The sequence below is a fragment of the Marmota flaviventris genome, chromosome 8, assembly GCF_047511675.1.
Source record: "Marmota flaviventris isolate mMarFla1 chromosome 8, mMarFla1.hap1, whole genome shotgun sequence".
NCBI lineage: Eukaryota > Metazoa > Chordata > Mammalia > Rodentia > Sciuridae > Marmota > Marmota flaviventris.
Genome location: NC_092505.1, coordinates 50242270 through 50262943, shown reverse-complemented (window position 1 = coordinate 50262943; position 20674 = coordinate 50242270). Strand labels below are relative to the sequence as shown.

At 37.2% G+C, this 20674-nt stretch overlaps 2 protein-coding genes across 4 annotated transcripts in view; both read left to right on the top strand.

The window, feature by feature from the left end:
• The window catches only part of Atp13a3 (ATPase 13A3), a 77792-nt gene extending 62941 nt beyond the window's left edge, over nucleotides 1-14851 (top strand). For 2 of the 3 annotated variants that reach the window (XM_071615197.1, XM_027936045.2), the window contains 4 exons: nucleotides 154-242; nucleotides 3286-3366; nucleotides 4750-4839; nucleotides 11426-14851. In XM_071615197.1, coding sequence (XP_071471298.1) covers nucleotides 154-242; nucleotides 3286-3366; nucleotides 4750-4839; nucleotides 11426-11623 — 458 coding nt within the window. In that variant the 3' untranslated portion in view covers nucleotides 11624-14851. The remainder of the gene's footprint in view (nucleotides 1-153; nucleotides 243-3285; nucleotides 3367-4749; nucleotides 4840-11425) is intronic. The other variant, XM_071615198.1, reaches the window with a different exon arrangement.
• Nucleotides 14852-17100: 2249 nt separating this feature from the next.
• On the top strand, nucleotides 17101-20419 carry Gp5 (glycoprotein V platelet). Its single transcript, XM_027935995.2, has 2 exons — nucleotides 17101-17263; nucleotides 18339-20419. The coding sequence occupies exons 1-2, from the start codon at nucleotides 17209-17211 to the stop codon at nucleotides 20039-20041; spliced, it is 1758 nt and encodes a 585-aa protein (XP_027791796.1). The 5' UTR covers nucleotides 17101-17208; the 3' UTR covers nucleotides 20042-20419.
• Nucleotides 20420-20674: the final 255 nt, after the last annotated feature.

Below are 20674 nucleotides of genomic sequence, written 5' to 3'. Positions count from 1 at the left end.
GGACCTAGAACAATCTCTCCTGTTGTAGGAAATAACAGCAGCACATGCTTTATATATTTCATCAGCTAAATTCAAATGAATTTAGAAATGACAGTATGCCACTGTTGGATCCCTTTTTATGAACTTCCTAATTTGTTTTACTTTCTTTTCCAGATCTTTTTGTTGTATCTGTGATTATTTTGTATGTTTTCATATTATTCATCATGTTGCATCCAGTTGCCTCTATTGACCAGGTTCTTCAGGTAAGGTTTAAGCACATCATTTGTGACTAGTCTCATGGTTGATAGTAATTGAAAGTGACACTGAAATATTACATGGAATCTAAATGACTAAATGAAAGTTTTGGATGTTTGATGGAAGGGCTTAAGATGTGTCCCACTCCTTTGCTTTTTTTATGTTACTAAAAAAGAGACTAAACTGCATCCATTTCATTTTCCCAAGATCTCTTCTTTTCCTTTTTTCTAAAATAGAGTAACCTAAAGACACTGTGAAACAAATACAGAACATAACTGAAATAACAGCTTTTATTGACTATACATGTTCAGTCTGTTTCTGGTTCCATTCCCTTTGTCAAGCAAGTGTTCCTTGAACTTTAAAGACTTTTTAAAAAGCCTTGATCCCAATATTTCCTTACTTTTTCATCCTTGATACTATTTCTTGAGTGATCTACATGTGTTCTCTCTTGTTTACTTGCTGGTCATGTAGTTGTTTCTTTTAATTAAAATTATGAATGATGACATGAAAATATATCTTTATAGAAAAGAAAATACACATATTTAAGATGTAAAGCATCATAAAAAGTTAGTAATAAATTAAAACCATCATTCAGCCTAAAAATAGATAACATCACCAATCAAAGGTGTTTGTGTATCTTTCTTCAAATACTGTGAGGGAACCTGTATTCTACTTTTTTCTCCTTATTCTGTTTTTTATTTTGTATTTACTATATATGTATGAGGTCATAAAAAACAACTTTACTTGCTTTCAACTTTATGAAAATATTTTGCTCTTTGTATTTTTGTGACTTTTCATCATAAATACTGTTTCTAAGATTGTCCCTATTTATTAGTTTATTTTATTTTCACTATATAGTATTCCATTGTAGGATACTGTAATTGACTTTTCCATTCTTTATAGGCAAATAGTTGGGTTGTTTTAGTCTTTTCTTATTTAATAGTACTGCTATGTCTCTTATTGTGTTAGGGTAAGTAATGATGTACCAAAGAGCTGCTACAAGCAACAAGGGAATGGTACAGTACTTGTAGAGAATTCAAGACAGTAATAAAACCCACCAAAAGTCTATCTGCTTTTAAATCTTACCATGTACTGTTGATTCCAAACAGTGTCAGTGATACATACTTTTTCTACTGCTACGTATCCTATTCCTACAGTGTCACTAGAGATAAAAGAGTTTCTCTGGTGAATTCTGGTATAATTTTGAGTTCCTACTCTTCCACCTTCTAAAGTATGCTAAGTTGCTTTCCAAAATGATTGGATCAATTTATACTTCCATGCTGTATGAAATCCTGTTGTTCACACCATTGCCAACTAATCTGTCTTCCACCCCTGCCAGTCTACAGAATTTTCCCTTACCAAGGTTATTAACAGCCTTCTTACTGATGAAGTCCAATGGACTTGTGTCCTTAACATTTTCCCTCTGCTGTCACTGACCTCCCCAGCAGTGTTGACCTATGTACCCATGTCATTATTCTTGAGCCATTTGCCCCCTTGGATTTTGTGATACTGTGTTCCCTTCAAGCCCTTTCATGCGTCTGTGACTCCTTTTTCTGATTTTCCATTTTGGTTCTAGTTCTACCCCCTTCATTTATTCCTTAAACATTAATGGTCTTCATCTGGGTGATCTTATGCTTCTTTTCACTCTAAATTCTCTCAATCTCACTTATAGTCATAGCTTTACCCACAGTTGCCATACATATGTTATAGACTCCCTGTTTTTTTTTTTTTTTTTGAGATTAGACCCAGGTGTGCGCTGCCACTGAGTCACATCTTCCAGGCCTTTTTACTTTTTATCTGAGGCAGTTTTTTTATTTTGAGGCAGGGTCTTGCTAAGTTGCTGAATTAGCCTTTAGCCTGAGATTCCCCTGCCTCAGCCTCCTGAATTGCTGGGACTATAGATGTCCTCCACCACACCTGGCAAGACTTCCTACCTTTATACCCCGGGCTTATCCCTCACTATTGAACTTTAGACATAGCCATTTATATATCGATTATTACTTACATGCTTCAACCAACAGTTCCCCAAATTCAGCATTTTTAAAACTAAGCTTACTATGTTCTTCTCCTTCCACGCTGCTTCTTCCCTTTTTCTTGATATCACCATTTATCCAAGTTGGAAGTAAGTTTGTGTGTATCTATCTGTCTGTACTTGTCTTTTCTTGTTTTCATAGCCAGTCAATTGTTAGTTTCAGTTTCCTTATTCTGAATGTAGTTCTGTCTTTACTCCAATCCCATTTGCCACCCCTCTAGTCGGAACTCTAATTGTCTCTCACCTGGGTCATTTTACCAGTCTCCTCACCTCGGGCCCTTCTTAATGGAGCAATATTTTTCTAAGTGTATTGGATCATGCCACTTAGCATATAGCATAATATCTTTGGTATTCAATAATATAATTTTGTTGACTAAAAGGTAGATGTATTAGAAGGATTTTTTTTGCTTTTATTTTTTAGATCTTAGAAATTAATCAGGTTTTAGTCTGGTTCAATAGTGTGCATTTGTATTCCCAGTTACTCAGGAGGCTCAGGCAAGAGGATCACTTCAGCCTAGGAGTCAAGAGCAGCCTGAGCTATATAGCAACACACACACCCTGTCCCCTGTAAAAGGAAACCAGAAATAGAAATGAATTGTATTTTAAAGTGAGAACTTTATTGTATTTCTTAAATTGATCTGTAGCATTCCTTATGAGTTTTCTTCATAGTAACGTGAGATTTGACCATTATTTCAATATTAGATTAGTGTCTGCCTCAGTGTTAGAAGACAGGTTTTTATTTTTAAAAATAATGACTTGTTAGAAATTTGTCATCTGGGCTTTCTAGTCTGAGTGAATAGGATTTGATGCCAAGTTCATCCACTTGGTATTATTTTTAACTTTGAATTACTTAAAATATTATCATCTGAAAAGATACAATAAAAACTTTGTGCCATTGTTGAGGGTTAAGTGGATAATGTGTTTGTAGGTGTTTGGTACATAATAGAAATTCAGTAAATGCAGAAATTATGATATAATGTCAACTAGATAAAACAACTTTAAAATTTTTTGTCTTACAGATAGTGTGTGTACCATATCAGTGGCGTGTAACTATGCTCATCATTGTTCTTGTCAATGCCCTTGTGTCTATCATGGTGGAGGTAAGCACTTTTGATAGTCAAATGGCAATCTTGTTGTTTTGCGTTCTTGGGTGATTAAATGGTGAATGGGTGAAAGAGTACAGGTAACATTAGAAGCCCATAGTCGTGAGTTTCATTTTAGGCAAATTAATTTAGCCTTCTTTTTTTTCCCTGACTTTTTCCTTGAAAAATATGATAATAATAATATTAAGAGATTTGACTTAGCTGCACTCTTGCAGATAGTGCATGAGAAACTGTAAAGAGTGAGGTAGCAAAAGTGAATGTTGAGTAGAAAGGAGAAAAGTTTGTTGGCCAGGCAGGCCTTGAAAAGTAGAATGCCTGATTTAAGGATTTAAGTCGGTGGGGAGGTTCTTTGGGAAATGTAGTGACTATTATGCTGAGTTTATTGAAAGTATAAAATAATGACCATTGTGGACTTAACTAATTTTGCCATTGGTTACTGGCACTTCCTCCTTGATATTTACTTTTAAGCGACCTCTAGAAGTCTTAAGTACTCTCTGATTCATTGTATATATTTTATTTCCTATTATGATTGCCTTTAGGTCAGCATCTCTAAAAGGAATTAGCAAGTTCTCACTTGCTGCTTATTAATCAACTTTGCTCTGCCCTCAGAACTATGATCAGAATTCACTCCTACCACAGCAATATAAGAAACAGATGAGGGAAATTAAGTTGTGATCTTTAAGTTTAAGGAATAGGCTTTTGAATGAAAATTAAGATACTTTGTGGGGAAATGTGTGTTTTAGAGATCATAGTTCTAGACTTAGAAATTATGCTCAATTTCAGTCATTACACCAAAAGATGAGTTGGTATTGAATTTGAGATATGATTTGTAGAATAGATATTCTGGTAGATCTTTTTAAGCTTGCCTGGTGGAATGCATTTTTCCACTGAGGATGCTAGAAAGCACATTTAAGAGAGAGTATCTAAAAATGTACCTTTGTCTGTAGAATATAATTTCATTTTTTCACTCATTTATTATTATTAATATCTAATATATTATTTGTGTTGGATGCTAGTGAAATCATACTTGTGTATAGGTATAGACAATAATAGTAGATATTCAGTAAAAATGCATTGTTAAGAAAAAGGCTTCAAATTAATAAGCATTGTTTTAATATGGATAAGCACTGAGGAGTTACATAAAAACCACTCTTTGTGGAAAATTTGTAAGTTCCATTTTATTAAGAATTTTATGGTTTGTATGTTACAGAAGTCCTGTTATTCTTTATCATTTTGTAGTATTAACTAAATTTTGCTATATGAAAACCAAATCATGTTTTTACTAATGATGCAGCATTGTGTGAATGTTTTTTAAATGTGCATGTTAAAAAAGAATGACTTAGTCATTTTTAATTCTTAACTCACTGGAATATCTCTCAGAGCTTCTTCCTTGACATGGTCCTTTGGAAAGTTGTGTTCAATCGAGACAGACAAGGAGAATATCGCTTCACCACCACACAGCCACCACAGGTTGGAAATCAGCAGTTACTATCAATTCTTCACGTATATCTTGGCTCTTCCAGTGTATACTCTGTGTTCTCAAGGGTATTCTGTGTGTACTGCTTCAGTCTTTTCCCCTTGCCTGGCATTTCATTTTATTTCTCTCTCCTCTCTCATTTTACTTATATAGAATAATGGGTTACATTGTGGCATTTTTCAAACATTCAAATAACACTTGGGTCATATTCCCATCATCCCAATTCAACATTTTAGGAAAAAGCATGACTCTTTTCTTTCTGTGTCTGGCTTGTTTCACTTAACATTAAGATCTCCAGTTGCATCCATTTTCCTGCAAATGATGTGATTCCACATTCTTCTCTGTGGCTGAATGATACTCTGTTGCATGCGTGTGCATGTATGTATATATATATGTACATATATACATACACATACATATGAAATATGTAATCAGTGGAATATTATACATATATGTGTCATGTGTGCACACACACATGTATGTATCACATTTTCTTTGTCCATTCACTTGTCATTGATAGGCACCTATGCCATTTTTATAACTTGGATATTGTAAATTGTTGGACATTGCAGAAAACTAATGGCAAACATTTGTTATAGGCTTTTCAGGGCTTTAGAGATAAAGATGTCTCTTCCATTCCAGTCCTAATCTTCTGTGCGTGAAGGTCTTGTCCTCGGAAATATGAGTTAATTTTTCCATTTCTGTCTATACTTTATGATTATATGAATCCCATTTGAAGCTAAAAGAGATTCATGTAAACAAAGTTTTTTTGTGGGGGCAGGTACCAGGGATTGAACTCGGGTACTCGCCCATTGAGCCACACCCCGATCCCTATTTTTATATTTTATTTAGAGACAGGGTCTCACTGAGTCGCTTAGTGCCTCACTTTTGCTGAGGCTGGCTTTGAACTTGCAAGCCTCCTACCTCAGCCTCCGAAGCCTCTGGGATTATAGGTGCGTACCACCATATCTGGCTACAAAGGTTTGAAATAGTAATGGTTTCTACTTGGATCAGAGTCCAAAGGCCAAATTTTTAAGGGACTATTTCTGATATCTTATTAATGCCTTAATTTTGGCTGGCTTTTTGGCTTTCCCCAACATATGTGCCTCATCATTTAGAAAACATGTGTTCATTTTTATGCAAGCCATGGTTAGGGCTTTTGAGGTCAGTGAAATGGCTTGTTATTTGAAAGGTATCACAAACTTTGTGGCAACAAATAAAGAGAACCGGATAAATAAAACCTATTTCCTAGTGTCAAAATGTTAAAAGTATAGTTCTTGATAGAAAATACAGATTAGACTTACTTTTCAAACTGCCATCATTGAATGAAAGCTTTGTGAGCCAACCTTTTGAGTATAGAGAACTTGAAAGTATAAAATTTCACCCCTGTTATCTTGGGTAGTGTACTTTACAAATGTGAGTTGTATCTTCACTCATCCTTGAGCCACAGGGAAGTTTGCAGAGCTCATGAGAACTCCCTTGCAGGGTTCAGGGGTCTCCCGGACAAGAATTTTAGTCTTCCAGTTCTAACTTTGGTTACTCACTTGTTTTTAACCACCTTTTACTTAGGTGGCAACTTAACTTACTTAAGCTGTATTTTGGCAATCAAGCAAGCCTGATGCCCAGGTAGAGTACCACAGCATTGCTGTATAAGAGATCCTATAGAATGCCATTTTCATTTTCTAGTGCTATATGATGAAGAGTGATGGTTCTTAAGTGATGGCATGAGTCTGTAGTTAGCTTCAAAGCAGCATAATACCCATTTGTCCCTAGTAGTAGATGTGTCCAGAGCTGTATAGGGGCTCGAGTATAGGGGCTAAATCTCTGTGCCTGTATGTTTTCATTTTGTATTATTTTAGAGATTTAAGTTTGGCTCATATCACCAGTTCCAATGTGAAAAATTTATTGTGGCAAAACTTGGATCTAGGGAAACATTTCAGTTGTTTTCAGCTTCTCCAAAGAGATCTTTGACCATTAATCTAAACAAGAGATGCATGTTCTAAAGAAGAGTTATACAACACTGAACCACATCCCTAAGCTTTTATTTATTTTATTTTTTTATTTTGAGACAGGATCTTGCTAAACTACTGAGGCTGGTTTTAAACTTGTGATCCTCCTGAGTCACAGGGATTATAGGCATGTATCACCAGTACTCAACTGCTCTCCTTATTTTTAAGAGTTTGTGTCTTATGTGAACCCTCTAAAATGCTTAGGGTACTCAAAAGTAAACAAGATTTGGCCTTTCAGTTCTGTGGTCATGATTAAGACATTACTTTTTAAATGGTTTTAGAAAAGAGAATTCTTATAATATCTTAGCACAGAATGATATACTTTTATGTTTGGACAGTTCTGTGGGTAATGTGGTTTCACTGTTTACATTTGTGGTCCAGCAAGAGCTAATTAGTTAATTATATTAGTTTATGGTTCTCAGTCAGGGGTGTTTGTCCCCCCTGGGGAACATTCAGCAGTGTTTGGGGACATTTTTGGTTGTTCACAGTTGAGGGAGGGAGGTTGCTACTGGCATATCAAGGGAATAGAAGCCAGGATGCTGCTTAATAAATAGCATAGTTCCCAAGACAACCCTATCTAAGATGTCAGTAGAGCTGAGGTTGAAAAACCATGCCATAAGGTGAAAAGCGAAGTCAAGATGAGAATGACTAGCCACCCGAAAGACTTCTTTGAGGCTGCAATTCTTCTTATATAGTTGGGGGACCAGTGAGGTGGGTTGAAAGTTTGCAAAGTCAGAAACCACAAACTAGGCTTCAGGCCTCAGGTAGTTGAACTGGGAAGTAAAGAAACTCACCTGGAAATCTCTAATAACTGAGTTTGAAATAACCTGGTGATCTGCAAGGCTCCATATATAACACCTCCAAGATCCTCCCAGATTTATATCTAACTACATTTCATACATAAAGAAACTACAGTCAGCTTGCCAGGGTTATGCATCAATGAATGGTAGAGGTTGAAACCAGGATTTCTGATTTTAAGAGGAGTGATTTTTCAACATTTTGCCAAGCTGCCTCTAATACACCAGTTACAGAGCCGTAGAGGTGCAGACATCTAAGACTCAAATGACAAAATAGAGACAAACAATAGCTACTATTATTAAGTATACCTTCTCTGTGGTATACTACCGTACCTTTATGGTGGAGCATTTTGTAAACACTAATTGTTATAGCAATCTTAAAGAGACAAGAATATCTTTAGGATAGTGCCTGTCTTCCACTTTTCCCAGATGAAGAAACGGTGTCAGAACTGGAATTCAAATTCAGATTAATCTTGACCCAGGACCATCACATTTCTTTCCACAAAGCCCCCATCTATTCTTTAAAGACCAGATAAACTTAGAGGTGTTATTTTACTGGAGGCTTCCACCTCGCTCACTGATTACTCATGCAGCTAGCCTCATTTAGTTATAGGAAGTAAGATTTTTACATAGTAATTTGTTTCCTGTAGTGGTTTTTACTGATGCTCACTTGACTCTATCTATTGAATCAAATTGAAAACTAAGTTAAGTCATTTGCAAATAATTAAATCTAACACTATTATGTAGCTACATATTTTTCCTATAATGTTATTTAGCAGTTCCAGATATTCATACTTACTTTCTTCCAGAAAAAGATTCTTTCTGTATCAGTGATTTTCAAGTAAGGGTATTAATCAGAAGTGCCTTAAGGTTTTACTCCTGTGCAGTCTGTTCACTTTAGAAGCATTTGTGCCTATGTCTGGCTAATAAAACTGAGGCTACTTAAAAGTAGATACAGAATTAGGACCATCTTGTCATGTAATTTGATCCCACTGAGGCTAAGGACAAGTGCCTGACTTCTTTTTTTTTTTTTTTTTTTTTGGTGAAAAATCTAAGTGCTAACTATAGTCTTTAAGCCACTTAGGATATTATTTGAACTTATTTAGATAGGATGCTAATTCTGATGGTCTGTTTTATATTGAAAATTGGTATAGAAGAAGATTTTTATGAAAACCACAGTACCATGAGACCATTTTCCCCTCTTCAAGCATGGCTTTATATTTTATGTGCTACTCATAAAAACATTTCCTAAAAGACTGGCAAGAGTAAACTTGAGTTCTAGAATGAACAGCTTGGGATGGTCTAAGAAGCAAGAGAATTATAGCTACAAATCTGTGGAAAGTTCTTTATGGTTTCTCTGCCAAACCCTCTTTTTTCTGTGAGGGGATAAATTTGGTCACTTAACATTCCTTTCAGAAATAACAAAAATCTAGCTGGTGTAGCTACTGTGTTCTCCTGCTTCAGGGATTTGGGTCTTGGATATTTTGGAGAGACCTAAGTGTTGATTCTGAGCTTTTGCAGTATTGTGCCTCATTACCTTTATGTTGTACAGCACTTGCCTTCCTCCTTAACACCAGCCTTTCTTCCCTGATTGATTTCATATTCCAGCATGCCCGCAGCACCTTTTATTTTTCTCTTCCAGTGTTTGAGGATGTATGTGGTATGTTCGTGTTTGTAGACTAACAAACCTATGCTTGTATATATTGTGTTTTTTGTGTATGATATTTGGGGGACAATAAGGGTACAGAAATAATGTTTCTAATTATGGTGGTGGTGGGGAATCCTTAGTGTTCCTTGACTTGATCTTAAAAAAAAAAAGAAAGAAAGAAATACAAATGTACATTGTGTTTTGGTAGTACTGGGGATTGAACCAGGGCCTTGTGCATGCTAGGCAAGCACTCTACCAACTGAGCTATATCCCCAGCCCCTGGACATTATTTTTAATAAGGATTAAAAAAAAAAACTTTAATGTAAAAAGAATACTATCCAGTTGTGATTATTTGCAATTAAATTAGTTTTAATTTTATTGCTTGCCTTACTTTCCACAGATAGGAACAATGAACTTAGTGTGTTTGTCGGTGTATATTAAATTAGATTACTCTTTGCTTTGGCTTTCTTTAACTCAGCCATCTGTGCATTGCCCTTCAACAACTCATCTGGATAGACAAAATCTTTTTTTTTCTTTTTAAGTCAGCAGTCAATATGAGCCTTCTTCAGTGATCCCTTTAACAGTCCTACTTGTTATAAAATAAAAAATGACAGCTTTCACATTGATTTAGGAACAGTGATCTTTTCCACATTTGGATTGAAGAGTTTAAACACTTCAGGAAAGAATAAAATCAAGTAATGAAACATCTTTCAGATTAAACACCAAGTTTGTTTGTGTTTATGTTCCTTCACTGGAAAAGAGCTGTCATCTGTTACTTGGATCACCTGAAGAATCCTACACATAGTAACTTCTCTATCCTAATGCTGTATATTTTCCTTCCGTTTTTTTTTTTGGGGGGGGGAATGGTAGCATAATGACTTTGTATTATGATGATAATTAAGAGACTACTAGATGAATATTCCTAAATCTTTTTTCCCCAGGAATATTAGATAGCTTACCTGTGACCACAGGTAGACGTGCAGCTTAGGGTACTTTGTTGACAAATTAAGCTAGAAGACCTTTAAAGTGAGAGCACTGAGTTTTTGTTTATCTTGCTCATAGTAGTATCCTCGAGAAGAGGGAAAGAGTTGTAGTTCCTGGTAGTCAACTCAATAAGATGAGAAAGACCTCTCAAGTGAATGTATGAAACATTTTTAAGAGCTTACAATTAAGAGTATTTTTTTCTGCTCTCCCTGGCCAATTTATAAGTGTGTTCCACATCTACATTATAGAAGATCTGCCTTTCTTTGTCGTAAGGTTTTGGATATTCACATTAGAATATGTGTCTCAGTTATGCTGTGCTTCTTTTTTGAGTGTGTAGGATTGCTTGAATTGGAGATTAGAGCCTAATATATATTGGCTGGGTTATAAGTTGATTGGCAAAGGTTATTTATCTAAGGTCATATTCATTAATAACACCAGGATTGATCTGTAGGATTTTATAATACTAAGACAAGTACTTGCTTTATACCTTTCCATGTATCTCTTCAAGTTGAAACCTTTAAAATGAGAATATTTTTGTATTAGTGAGAAATGTAGTTTTAAAAGATGGTGACTGATGTTAAACATGTCCTCCAAGTCCTAATTTTGACCTAACAATATTTCCTTTGTGCTTCATGTTTTGAAAACTGATATTAACAATAACAGTGATATTTTCTACTGCTTTCTTCCCAAAATGATGAGATAGCTAAGTTGTTGAGAGTATCGGTACCAACAGATAGTTTGGGATAGCATGCAAGGATTTCCAAATTAAGTATTAAAAACATTTTCTTTTTCTGAATAGTTTGAAGTTGTTCTTAATATATTAGAAATTTTGTTACAGAATCCACATCTCCAAGTTATTTTAAAAATTGGATCAGTATGTAGAAGAATAATACATGAAACTAAGTAAAGTGAAGTAAATGACATTGATAACCAGAAAATTTACTCTTATAAAACATCTGCTCCTAAATAATTGAAAGCTGACTTTTTTTTTTTTAACATGGACTTTTAGAATTTGTTTATTGTTCCCAGAAGTCATGTCCTCTTATGTTTGTGTGCCAGTGTATGCTTTAACAAGCCTGTTCAAAACAAGAAGCCCTTAATCAACTAGGGTGTTCTTTTTTTCCTCCCCTTGTTTTCCTAGGAGTCAGTGGATCGATGGGGAAAATGCTGCTTGTCCTGGGCCCAGGGATGTAGAAAGAAGATGCCAAAGGCAAAGTACATGTATCTGGCACAGGAGCTATTGTTTGATCCAGAATGGCCACCAAAACCTCAGACGACAACAGAAGCTAAAGCTTTAGTGAAGGAGAATGGATCATGTCAGATTATCACCATAACATAGCAGTGACTTAGTCTCAGTGGTATGCTAATAGCAGTATTTGAAGGAATGGTTTTAGGATTTTCTGGTCCTGTATGTTAGTGTGGCACTCTTTCAATTTATGTCCCTTCTGATAAGTATCTGATTCAAGAGCCTTATTTAAAACAAAACAAAAAAGGGTATTGGCCTCATTGTTGAAATTAACTGTCAGTCCATCTATATCTTTATTCTGTAACCAAATATATACATTTCCAGAATTTTGGTTGTTACCCTTAGTCATACTCTTTATATTAGGTACAAGAGAAATTTGGCGTTTGGTAAATACTTAGACATTAGCTTTTGGAACTAGTTTGCCTCTTTATTTTCACAACCCTCTTATTAGAAAAAGTTTATGTTTATATACAGGCCCTAAGTTTGTGATCATTAAAAATAAAATGGGTGTTAATTAGCCTCCAGTGAAAACAGGTTGAAAGCCTGTTTTCATTTTATTCCAATATTTCTCCCAAAGAATTCTGTGTAAACCTACACCAGTTCTCTTTGATAGTTTAGAATTAGTAGTGGGTTTTTATAGTGTTGCTTATAGAACAACTCAGGTAATTCCTCTGTATGGTGTTATATTTTCTGTACAAACTGCCTGGGTTTTATTTTTCTAATCGGCAAGGTGCTTCACTGCCTTCTTAAGATGTCCCTCAAAACTGTTAAGTGGATGTTTTTCTCTGTCTAGTGTCAGTGGTCTAATTGTTTTGCTTCATTTAAATGTTGTGAAACCTTTTTTACTAGAAAAAGATGATTTCTTTTGGAAGTAAATGTAGATCTGTCTAACATCTCAACATACATTTTTCCCCCCCTTCAGGATCTGTATTATTTAATTTTTTAAAAATTTTTCTCCAATTTTTTAATTATCTAAAGACATAGGATAATAATGAATTTTGTTTTTTGTGTTTGAATTTTACCTTGAAAGATTTTTTTTTAAGATTAGGTGTATCTCTTATCAGTAATAAGGCTTAAAAAATAATGAGTATTGGATTTGAGAGACTGCTATTTTTTTTTTTCCAAAGTGATGTAAACTTGGTGAGAGCTTGTTATGCCATTAGGTGGCGCCAGAGGTCAAAGCATACCTACTTTGCTGTAAATAAACATACCTGGTGTAGCAATTTCTGGGAGGAAAAAAAATGAGGAAATAAAGAATAGACATTCATTGAGCCGTAAGAAATGTAGGAAATTACTTTTCACCTTTCTGTTTTGCTTGATTAATGTTCAAATTTTTCAGGAATTTAAAGTAAACTTTAAAATGGATCTATAGGTAGGATTCAGCAGTTTGGCAATGCCCACAGTTATGACAGACACAGGAAACTGTAAAACACACCCTACTCTATTAAAACAATATAATATTCTATGTGCTTTCTTAACTAATCACATACTTGTGCTTTCCACTGATCATTTTTTAGCTGATCATTGTTTTCCCAGTACATTTTTACCAATTTACCAAATGTTATCTGGAACTGTAGAACCAAATGGTTCTCATTCTTTATGCTGCAAAGACCTGAATGGTGTTTGGTAACTGTAGAAAAATGCAAGTTACACTCAGGATCACTGTTATTGCTGTTGCCACTGATGATTCTTACAAAAAATATAATCGAAGTTTTCCATCAAAATGTATAATAAGATATTAATACACATTAGATGATAAGAACAATTGTTCCATGAATGATTCTATGAAGCTATGCATCTTAGACCTCTTGAGCTGTGAATTAGCACTGTTTTCTATAGTTACTTAAATCTCTTGATTGTTTTATAATTTCCATATTCATTTTAAATATACTCAAGTGTTATTCTTTGGTGATTTCTAGAATTGTAAATTTTATTCTTTGGTTTAAAGACTGAAGCATATAAACAAAGTAATTGCTAAGTAGGAGATTAAAAATCCAGTTATCAGATTGTATTTAACATCTTTAAGAGCATGATCATAAAGAACTATTTTTGACCACGCACACCCCTTTTAATATTTAGAGTTAGTAAGGGTTTTATATCTCATCTGTTCATACTGTTTTCCAGGGAATGAGGTTTTAGATAGGTGGAAAAGCATTTGTAGGAAGTTAGAGTGAACATAAACAGGGTAGGTTATTCAAGTTCAGAATGTATTTGCAGAATGTCTGAATCCAGGTGTGGGTCCTCCTCAGTGCCATAGGTAGACTGAGCCCTCTCTGTAGGTCACCGTTACATAGTAATTTTGGTTCTGAATTTTACATTAAATTATTTGAGTGTATACAGAACTAAATTTAAAAATCTGTACATATATTATTTTGATGTATTAAGATTGATAAATATTGCTGATTTAAATTTTATTTATGCACATAAAGGACAGAAATGTCCAGGAAAGTAATTGTTAAATAATGATATGTAACTTTTTAACTTTTTAAATAAATAACAAGATTTTTAATGTGTGTCTCCCTCAGGGTTGTTGAAATTTTTTTTCTTTCTCCCTCAAATATAAATAGTGGTAACTATGTTTTCTATCTTCTAGCACCAACTGCTGTAAAGCAATGCTGCAAATAATGCTTGAATAAAAGTGGCTAAGCCAACAAAAAAATAAATACTTTTTATAGTAGTTTTATAATCCTTAAATTCGAAAGCTTTCCAAATTGCACTTGCATTTAAACACAACTGTTGCAGCTTTTACTCATTTATTTTGTTTCCCATGTTGATGAAAGTACTGCACAGTTTCAAAGGCATGGCAAATAATATATCAGTGTTCATGTAGTTTGTCCCCAAAGTGCAGCTATAGATAACAACATCCAGTGAAGAGCAAAATGCAGGCTTTAGAAAAAATTCTAATAATTCATGCATGTAATTTTGACATATCTGAAATAGGTTTTTGTATATTTATGGTGGGAGGTGGTTGGGAACTTTCAACAAAGTGGGATGTTAATTTTTGTACAGTCTATGGGCATTTACACATATTTTTAATGTATTAAGATTTGGTAATTATGTGCACATGAAATTAATTAAATAGTTACTTTCTGTTATGATTTGTGAATTCCCTAAGACCTTGGTTTTTTTAAAATAACTTTATATCGGAAATGATACTGCATCTTTATATTTTTAAAATTGTATTGCTGCTCAAGAATGGTACCCTGTTGTCAAAAAGACGTACATTCATAATTGTACATTCAGCATTGTAAATAACCTTATGAAATCCTTTTTGATTGAAGCTATTCAAAATAAAAATTTAAATGAATAATATTTTCATAATTCTTTTTGTGTCACTATACATTTGTTTACATTGGAGCTCTCTCTGGATTAATTTTGGTGGTTAATATTTCCCTATTTGAAATTTTTGGGTATTCTTAAAACAGTAAGTACAAGTACAATATTCCACATGTCACATCAGGCCTATGCCCATCCTGGAGAAGCTCATCTGTCAGATGCAATGTAGAGTCAAATGTTAAGTGTCAGGGGGTCTTAACATATAAGACTGAAGGACCCATAGTCCTTTGGTAGTTAGAAAGGTCAAGCCAAAAGCTAGCCATGTAAGACTTGGTAAACCTGTAGTGGCATCCATTGGGTGCAGAAAGAACACTCAGGGAAAGACAGACAAGAGAAACTGGAGCTAAATAGATTGCAGAAATAACAGAGAAGGTAGTGGCTTTCCTCTGTGGTTTACAACTGTGTGACTTAGAAGGTGATTTCAGTCAGGTCAGCATTTTCTTGGCTGCCTGCACTTGGCTACGTCAAAGAGTGATTGAATTCCAGTATTTTTTCTATGACACCTACAGACGTCTTTGATTGGGAGACTTCTTCCCTAACCTGGATGAAGTAAGTTAGGAAGTAAGTGCTTGACCACTCCATTCTGTAATTCCAGAGAAGAATGTTTATTCTTTATCAATTCAAACACTGACCTTCACTTTATTTTTGTGTTAAATTCTTTAAAATCAGTGATATAAGCACAGGATTTAAAAAAAATTAATGTTGCAGGGTGCATGCCTGTAATCCCAGTGGCTCTGGAGGTGGAGCAGGAGGATCAGGAGTTCAAAGCCAGCCTCAGCAAAAAGCAAAGCACTAAGCAACTCAGACCCTGTTTCTAAATAAAATACAAAATAGGGCTGGGAATGTGGGTCAGTGGTCGAATGCTCCTGAGTGCAATCCCTGGTACAAAATAATAATTATATATAATTATTATTCAATCTTTTAGGTATATACAAAGAAGTCTACTTGTTTCCTGGACATATCTTTGTTGTATCATTACAGGAAAAAAATTGTATATGTAGTATGTTTTTAAAAATTATATAAATAGGATTCCATGTAAACATGTTTTGTCATTCAGTAAATCTTAGATAAGTCCACACTTAACACCTCAACTTTTTAAGTTTGCAAGGCTTCCCATTGTATGCATATTCCATAATTTCAACAACTATGTCATTTTAGGTTTTTTTTTTTTTTAACCTGCAATAAATGTTTTTGTGCATCCACCTTTTGTGGGGGGTGGTGCCGGGGATTGAACTCAGGGACACTCAACCACTGAGCCACTTACCTAGCATGAGTGAGGCCCTGGGTTCCAACTCTAGTACTACCAAAAATAGAATTTAAAACAAAAGAATCCAGAGACAACCATTCATGAGATACTGATTTTGACAGTGCTAACATTGCAACTGTGGGGGAAGAAGGGATTTCCATATTTAGGTTAGTAAGCAGCTAGACAAAAAATTGAATCAATCCTGGGTGGATTAGAGATCCAAAACTAAAATGTAAGGGAATATAGGGGAATATTTTCTGACTTGGGAGGAGGACTTTAACAGAGGCAAGTCATGAAAGGAAAGATTAATAACCTTACTTGTATCATTTCAACCAAAAGACAAACCCCACACTAGTTGGAGACATTTGTAACATTAACTGACAAAGGATATATATAAAGAATGCCTACAGTACAGCTGCATATAGAAAAATGGGCAAAAATAATTAAATTTCTCAGAAGATGAAACAAAAGGGGGCCCTTAATATTATACAAAGTTAAAAGTCAATCATTAAACAGGAAAGTACAAAATGAAAGCCATGATCATTGTAAATGATGAAATTTCTAAAAAAACTGAACAAAGATGTGACGCTCGGGAATCCTTTCAGATTGTTTATCAGCATAACCACTTTAAAGTGGAAAGCAGCTTGACGAGTTAAAATGAACATGTGAACTCCCTTCAAACCAGCAATGCCATCACTGAACAAGTTTGACAGTGTTTTTCTTCCCCTCCCCCCCCAAAAAAGTGGAGCATTTTAGAATGTCCTTAGCTTCATCCCTAAAAGAAGGGGGAAATGGAGCACCGTATTGCCCAATGTGGCACGCAAAGGAAGTGTGACCCGTTTAGGGGTGTGGCTGCTGCGATGATCCAGTGAAACTTTTCTAGCATCACAGTCATCTTGTGCCATTTATGGAAAAACTTTCCCTCCTATCACTCAATTTAGACAGTAGAATTCAAGTTACATATGGTCTCTGAAGATATTTATCATTTAAAACCAGAATATGCCCTCTGTGATAGGGTCCTTTCCCTGACCATATTCTGGGGAAGTCTTTATCCTCAGGATGCAAGGATGTTCCCTCTTCCTCTGCAAAGTACAGAATGACATGCACAGCTCTAAGCCTTTCGGTTGCTTTGGGGTGCAGATCCATTTCAGGTAAGGTCAAATATATATATATATATATTTTTTTTTAATTAGTATAGGCAAGTACAGGGCTCACTCAATGTATGCATAAGAAATAAAATTTGGTACAAGAAACAATTTATGTAAAATTTTGCTTGGGAAACATTGTTTTTCAGATTGGTATTGTATTTCAGATAATTCAATTTCCTGTTAATTTTTATTTTTAAAAAATTTCTTATTCGTCCTGATTAATTATACATGACAATAGAATGCATTTTGCTACATCATACATAAAAGGAGTGTAACTTCTCATTCTTCAACTGTTAATTTTTATTAAAAATCATAGAAATAGTAGCCCCTTATTTATGGCTATGTCAGAAATACTGTAGACAAAATTTAACTGTGCTATCCTAGTTAAGTTACTTGACCTTTCGGTGCCTCAGTGTCTTAATAATCCTAGAGGATAATTATAGTACCTATGATAAATATTGTAAGGATTAAATGAACATAAATTGCATGGCATAAAGTGATGGGTATTAGTCTGTGTTCTTAGCTTGGCTGTAAACACGGTATTCCCTGTTCCTTTTTTTTTTTTAGTGGAGTAAATTGTACTTTGAAAATAAATGACAGAAAACAAGTCGGATGGGGGTGGGCACAGACTGTCCTACTTCCTGTCCTTGTAGTCATTGCCAGTCCTGTCCCGGGTACATTACAGCCAGCCTTGGTTAAATAATGAAGTCAACAACACAGCCATTTTCATAATGGGCTTGGCTTTGTTAGATCCGTGAACCTGAATATGAGAATGATTAATTAGTTCTCTTCATGTGAAGATTTTAAAACATTCGCTATTCTATAGCTTGAAAACGCTTTCATTTCAATGTTTTAAAACAGTGAAAATCAATAAAAGCGAGACCAGGTAGTGTAGAATGAATGTCTTTCACCACTCAAGCACACCTGCACTCCTAAGAAAAGGAAACGACTTAGTTAAATCTAAGCAAAATTGAAAGGCAATGGGAATCTTGGTGAAAGGGTTGTGCCCATGCAAACTGCGTAGGATTACAAAAGGCGCCAGGAGCAAAAACGCCGGTTATGTTTGTTGCCTATTCAGATATGCTAAGGAGCATCCTGTTGTGCGCATTGCTCCGGCTCCTGCGCGCCCAGCCTTTCTCCTGCCCTCAAGCCTGCAAATGTGTCTTCCGCGACGCCGCGCGGTGCTCCGACATCAACGTGGTGCGCATCGCGGACCTGGGTCTGCCCACCAACCTCACGCACGTCCTGCTCTTCCGAATGGGCCACGGAGCCTTGCAAAATCATAGCTTCAGTGGCATGACGGTCCTGCAGCGCTTGATGCTATGGGACAGCCACATCTCTGATATTGCCCCCGGTACCTTCAATGACTTGATAAAACTAAAAACCCTCAGGCTGTCGCGCAACAAAATCACCCATCTTCCAGAAGCTCTCCTGGATAAGATGGTGCTCCTGGAACAGTTGTTCTTGGACCACAATGCACTAAGGGACATTGACCAAAACATGTTTCACCAATTGGCTAACCTGAAGGAGCTCCTTTTGAATCAGAATGAACTCACTTTTCTTTCTGCTAACCTTTTCACAAATCTGGGGAACCTGAAACTGCTGGATTTATCGGGAAACAATTTGACCCACCTGCCCAAGGGACTGTTTGGAACACAGGCTAAGCTTGAGACACTTCTGCTCCACTCCAACCAGCTCGTCTCTCTGGATTCGGGGCTGCTGGACAACCTGGACGCCCTGATCGAGCTGCAGCTCGACAAAAATCACCTCCGTGCCATCGCGGCTGGTGCCTTTGACCGTCTCCGGAACCTGAGGATCTTGTCTCTTTCGAGAAACCACCTCGGGTTTCTGCCCCCCGCACTCTTTCTTCATTCTCACAGCTTGACTCTGTTGACCCTGTTCGAGAACCCGCTGGAAGAGCTCCCCGACGTGCTCTTCGGGGAGATGGCCGGCCTGCAAGAGCTGTGGCTGAACGCCACCCAGCTACGCACTCTGCCCGCCTCCGCCTTCCGCAACCTGAGCGGCCTGCACACCCTAGGGGTGACAGTGAGCCCGCGCCTGAGCGCGCTCCCGCAGGGCACTTTCCAGGGTCTGGCTGAGCTCCGCGTGCTGGCCCTGCACTCCAATGGCCTCGCCTCGCTCCCCGACGCCTTGCTGCGCGGCCTCGGCAGGCTGCGCCAGGTGTCGCTGCATCACAACCGGTTGCAGGCCCTGCCCCGTGCGCTCTTCCGCAACCTCAGCAGCCTGGAGAAGGTCCAACTGGACCACAACGAGTTGGAGACTCTGCCTGGCGATCTATTTGGGGCTCTGCCTCAGCTGACGGAAATCCTGCTGGGGCATAATCCCTGGCTCTGCGACTGTGGCCTGTGGCCATTCCTTGAGTGGCTGCGGCAGCACCCGGGTCTAGTGGGTCGAGAAGAGCCCCCGAGCTGCCACGGCCCCGTGGAGCGCGCTGGCATGTTGCTCTGGGCCCTCCTGGAGGGTGACCCCTGGTGCCCGAGCCCTCGGGGCGCGCCTCCCCGCCCTCTAGCAGGGAACGCCCTGGAAGCCCCCATCCCCTCCTTGCTTCCTAACAGCGCAGAACCTGGGGCCCCCACCCAGCTGGTGGCTACCAGCGAACGTCAAGATCACAGCCTCTTCTGGAGTCTGTATTTTTTGCTTCTAGCTGCTCAGGCCGTCATAACCGGCATCATTGTGTTTGCTATGATTAAAATAGGCGGGCTCTTTCGAAAATTAATCAGAGAGAGGGCTCGTGAGTCAACTGGAAAACCTCGTCATTAAAACCTGACCAGGGTATTGTCAGATGTGGCTCTGGGGAGAATCCAGACGGGGCTGCTGTTCTCCCTTTCCTCCTCTCTGCCACTTTTCCCTCTCCCTTTTCTCCCCTCTCCTCCTCAGCCCTTCTCTTTCCCTCTCCTCAGAACTAACCTTTCCATTTGTGAGTTACTATCACTGTGCAGGCCTCTTGTCTCCCCTCTTTAATACACTCCATGGACTGTGATTGGCCCACACTGTCCCACTAGCCCTGCTTGGTGTCTGGGGGAGAGGGAGGGTTTTGAAATGTTTGAGACTACACTTTCTGCCAGGGCCTGACTCCCGCACATGACAAGCCTCCTGTAAATGTTTGTGAAATGAACGAATAAAATAAAATCTGAGTGATGATGGCTTTTCCTGAGAGAAAGGATGGGTTGTTCTCCTTATCTACTTGTATTTGAAAAGCAGAACTCTTCCAGTTCTTTGTTTTTGTGTTTTTGGTGGGTGCTGGGACTGAACTATATCCCCAGCTTCCAGTTCTTTCCCTTGCCTTTTACTTCTCCCTTCATATATCTCTGAAAGCACTGGACTCCATTCATTCAGCAAATAGTTTCAGGGTAGGCCAGGTTGAGACAGGTTGAGAAAGAAGGAAAACATTGA

What these genes read in the sequence shown, in the direction of transcription:
- Gp5 (XM_027935995.2), top strand. Translation starts at nt 17,209, where the DNA reads ATGACATGCACAGCTCTAAGCCTTTCGGTTGCTTTGGGGTGCAGATCC. An exon ending in GGGGTGCAGATCCATTTCAG is followed by an intron (nt 17,264 to 18,338) that starts GTAAGGTCAAAT and finishes TTGCCTATTCAG; the next exon opens with ATATGCTAAGGAGCATCCTG.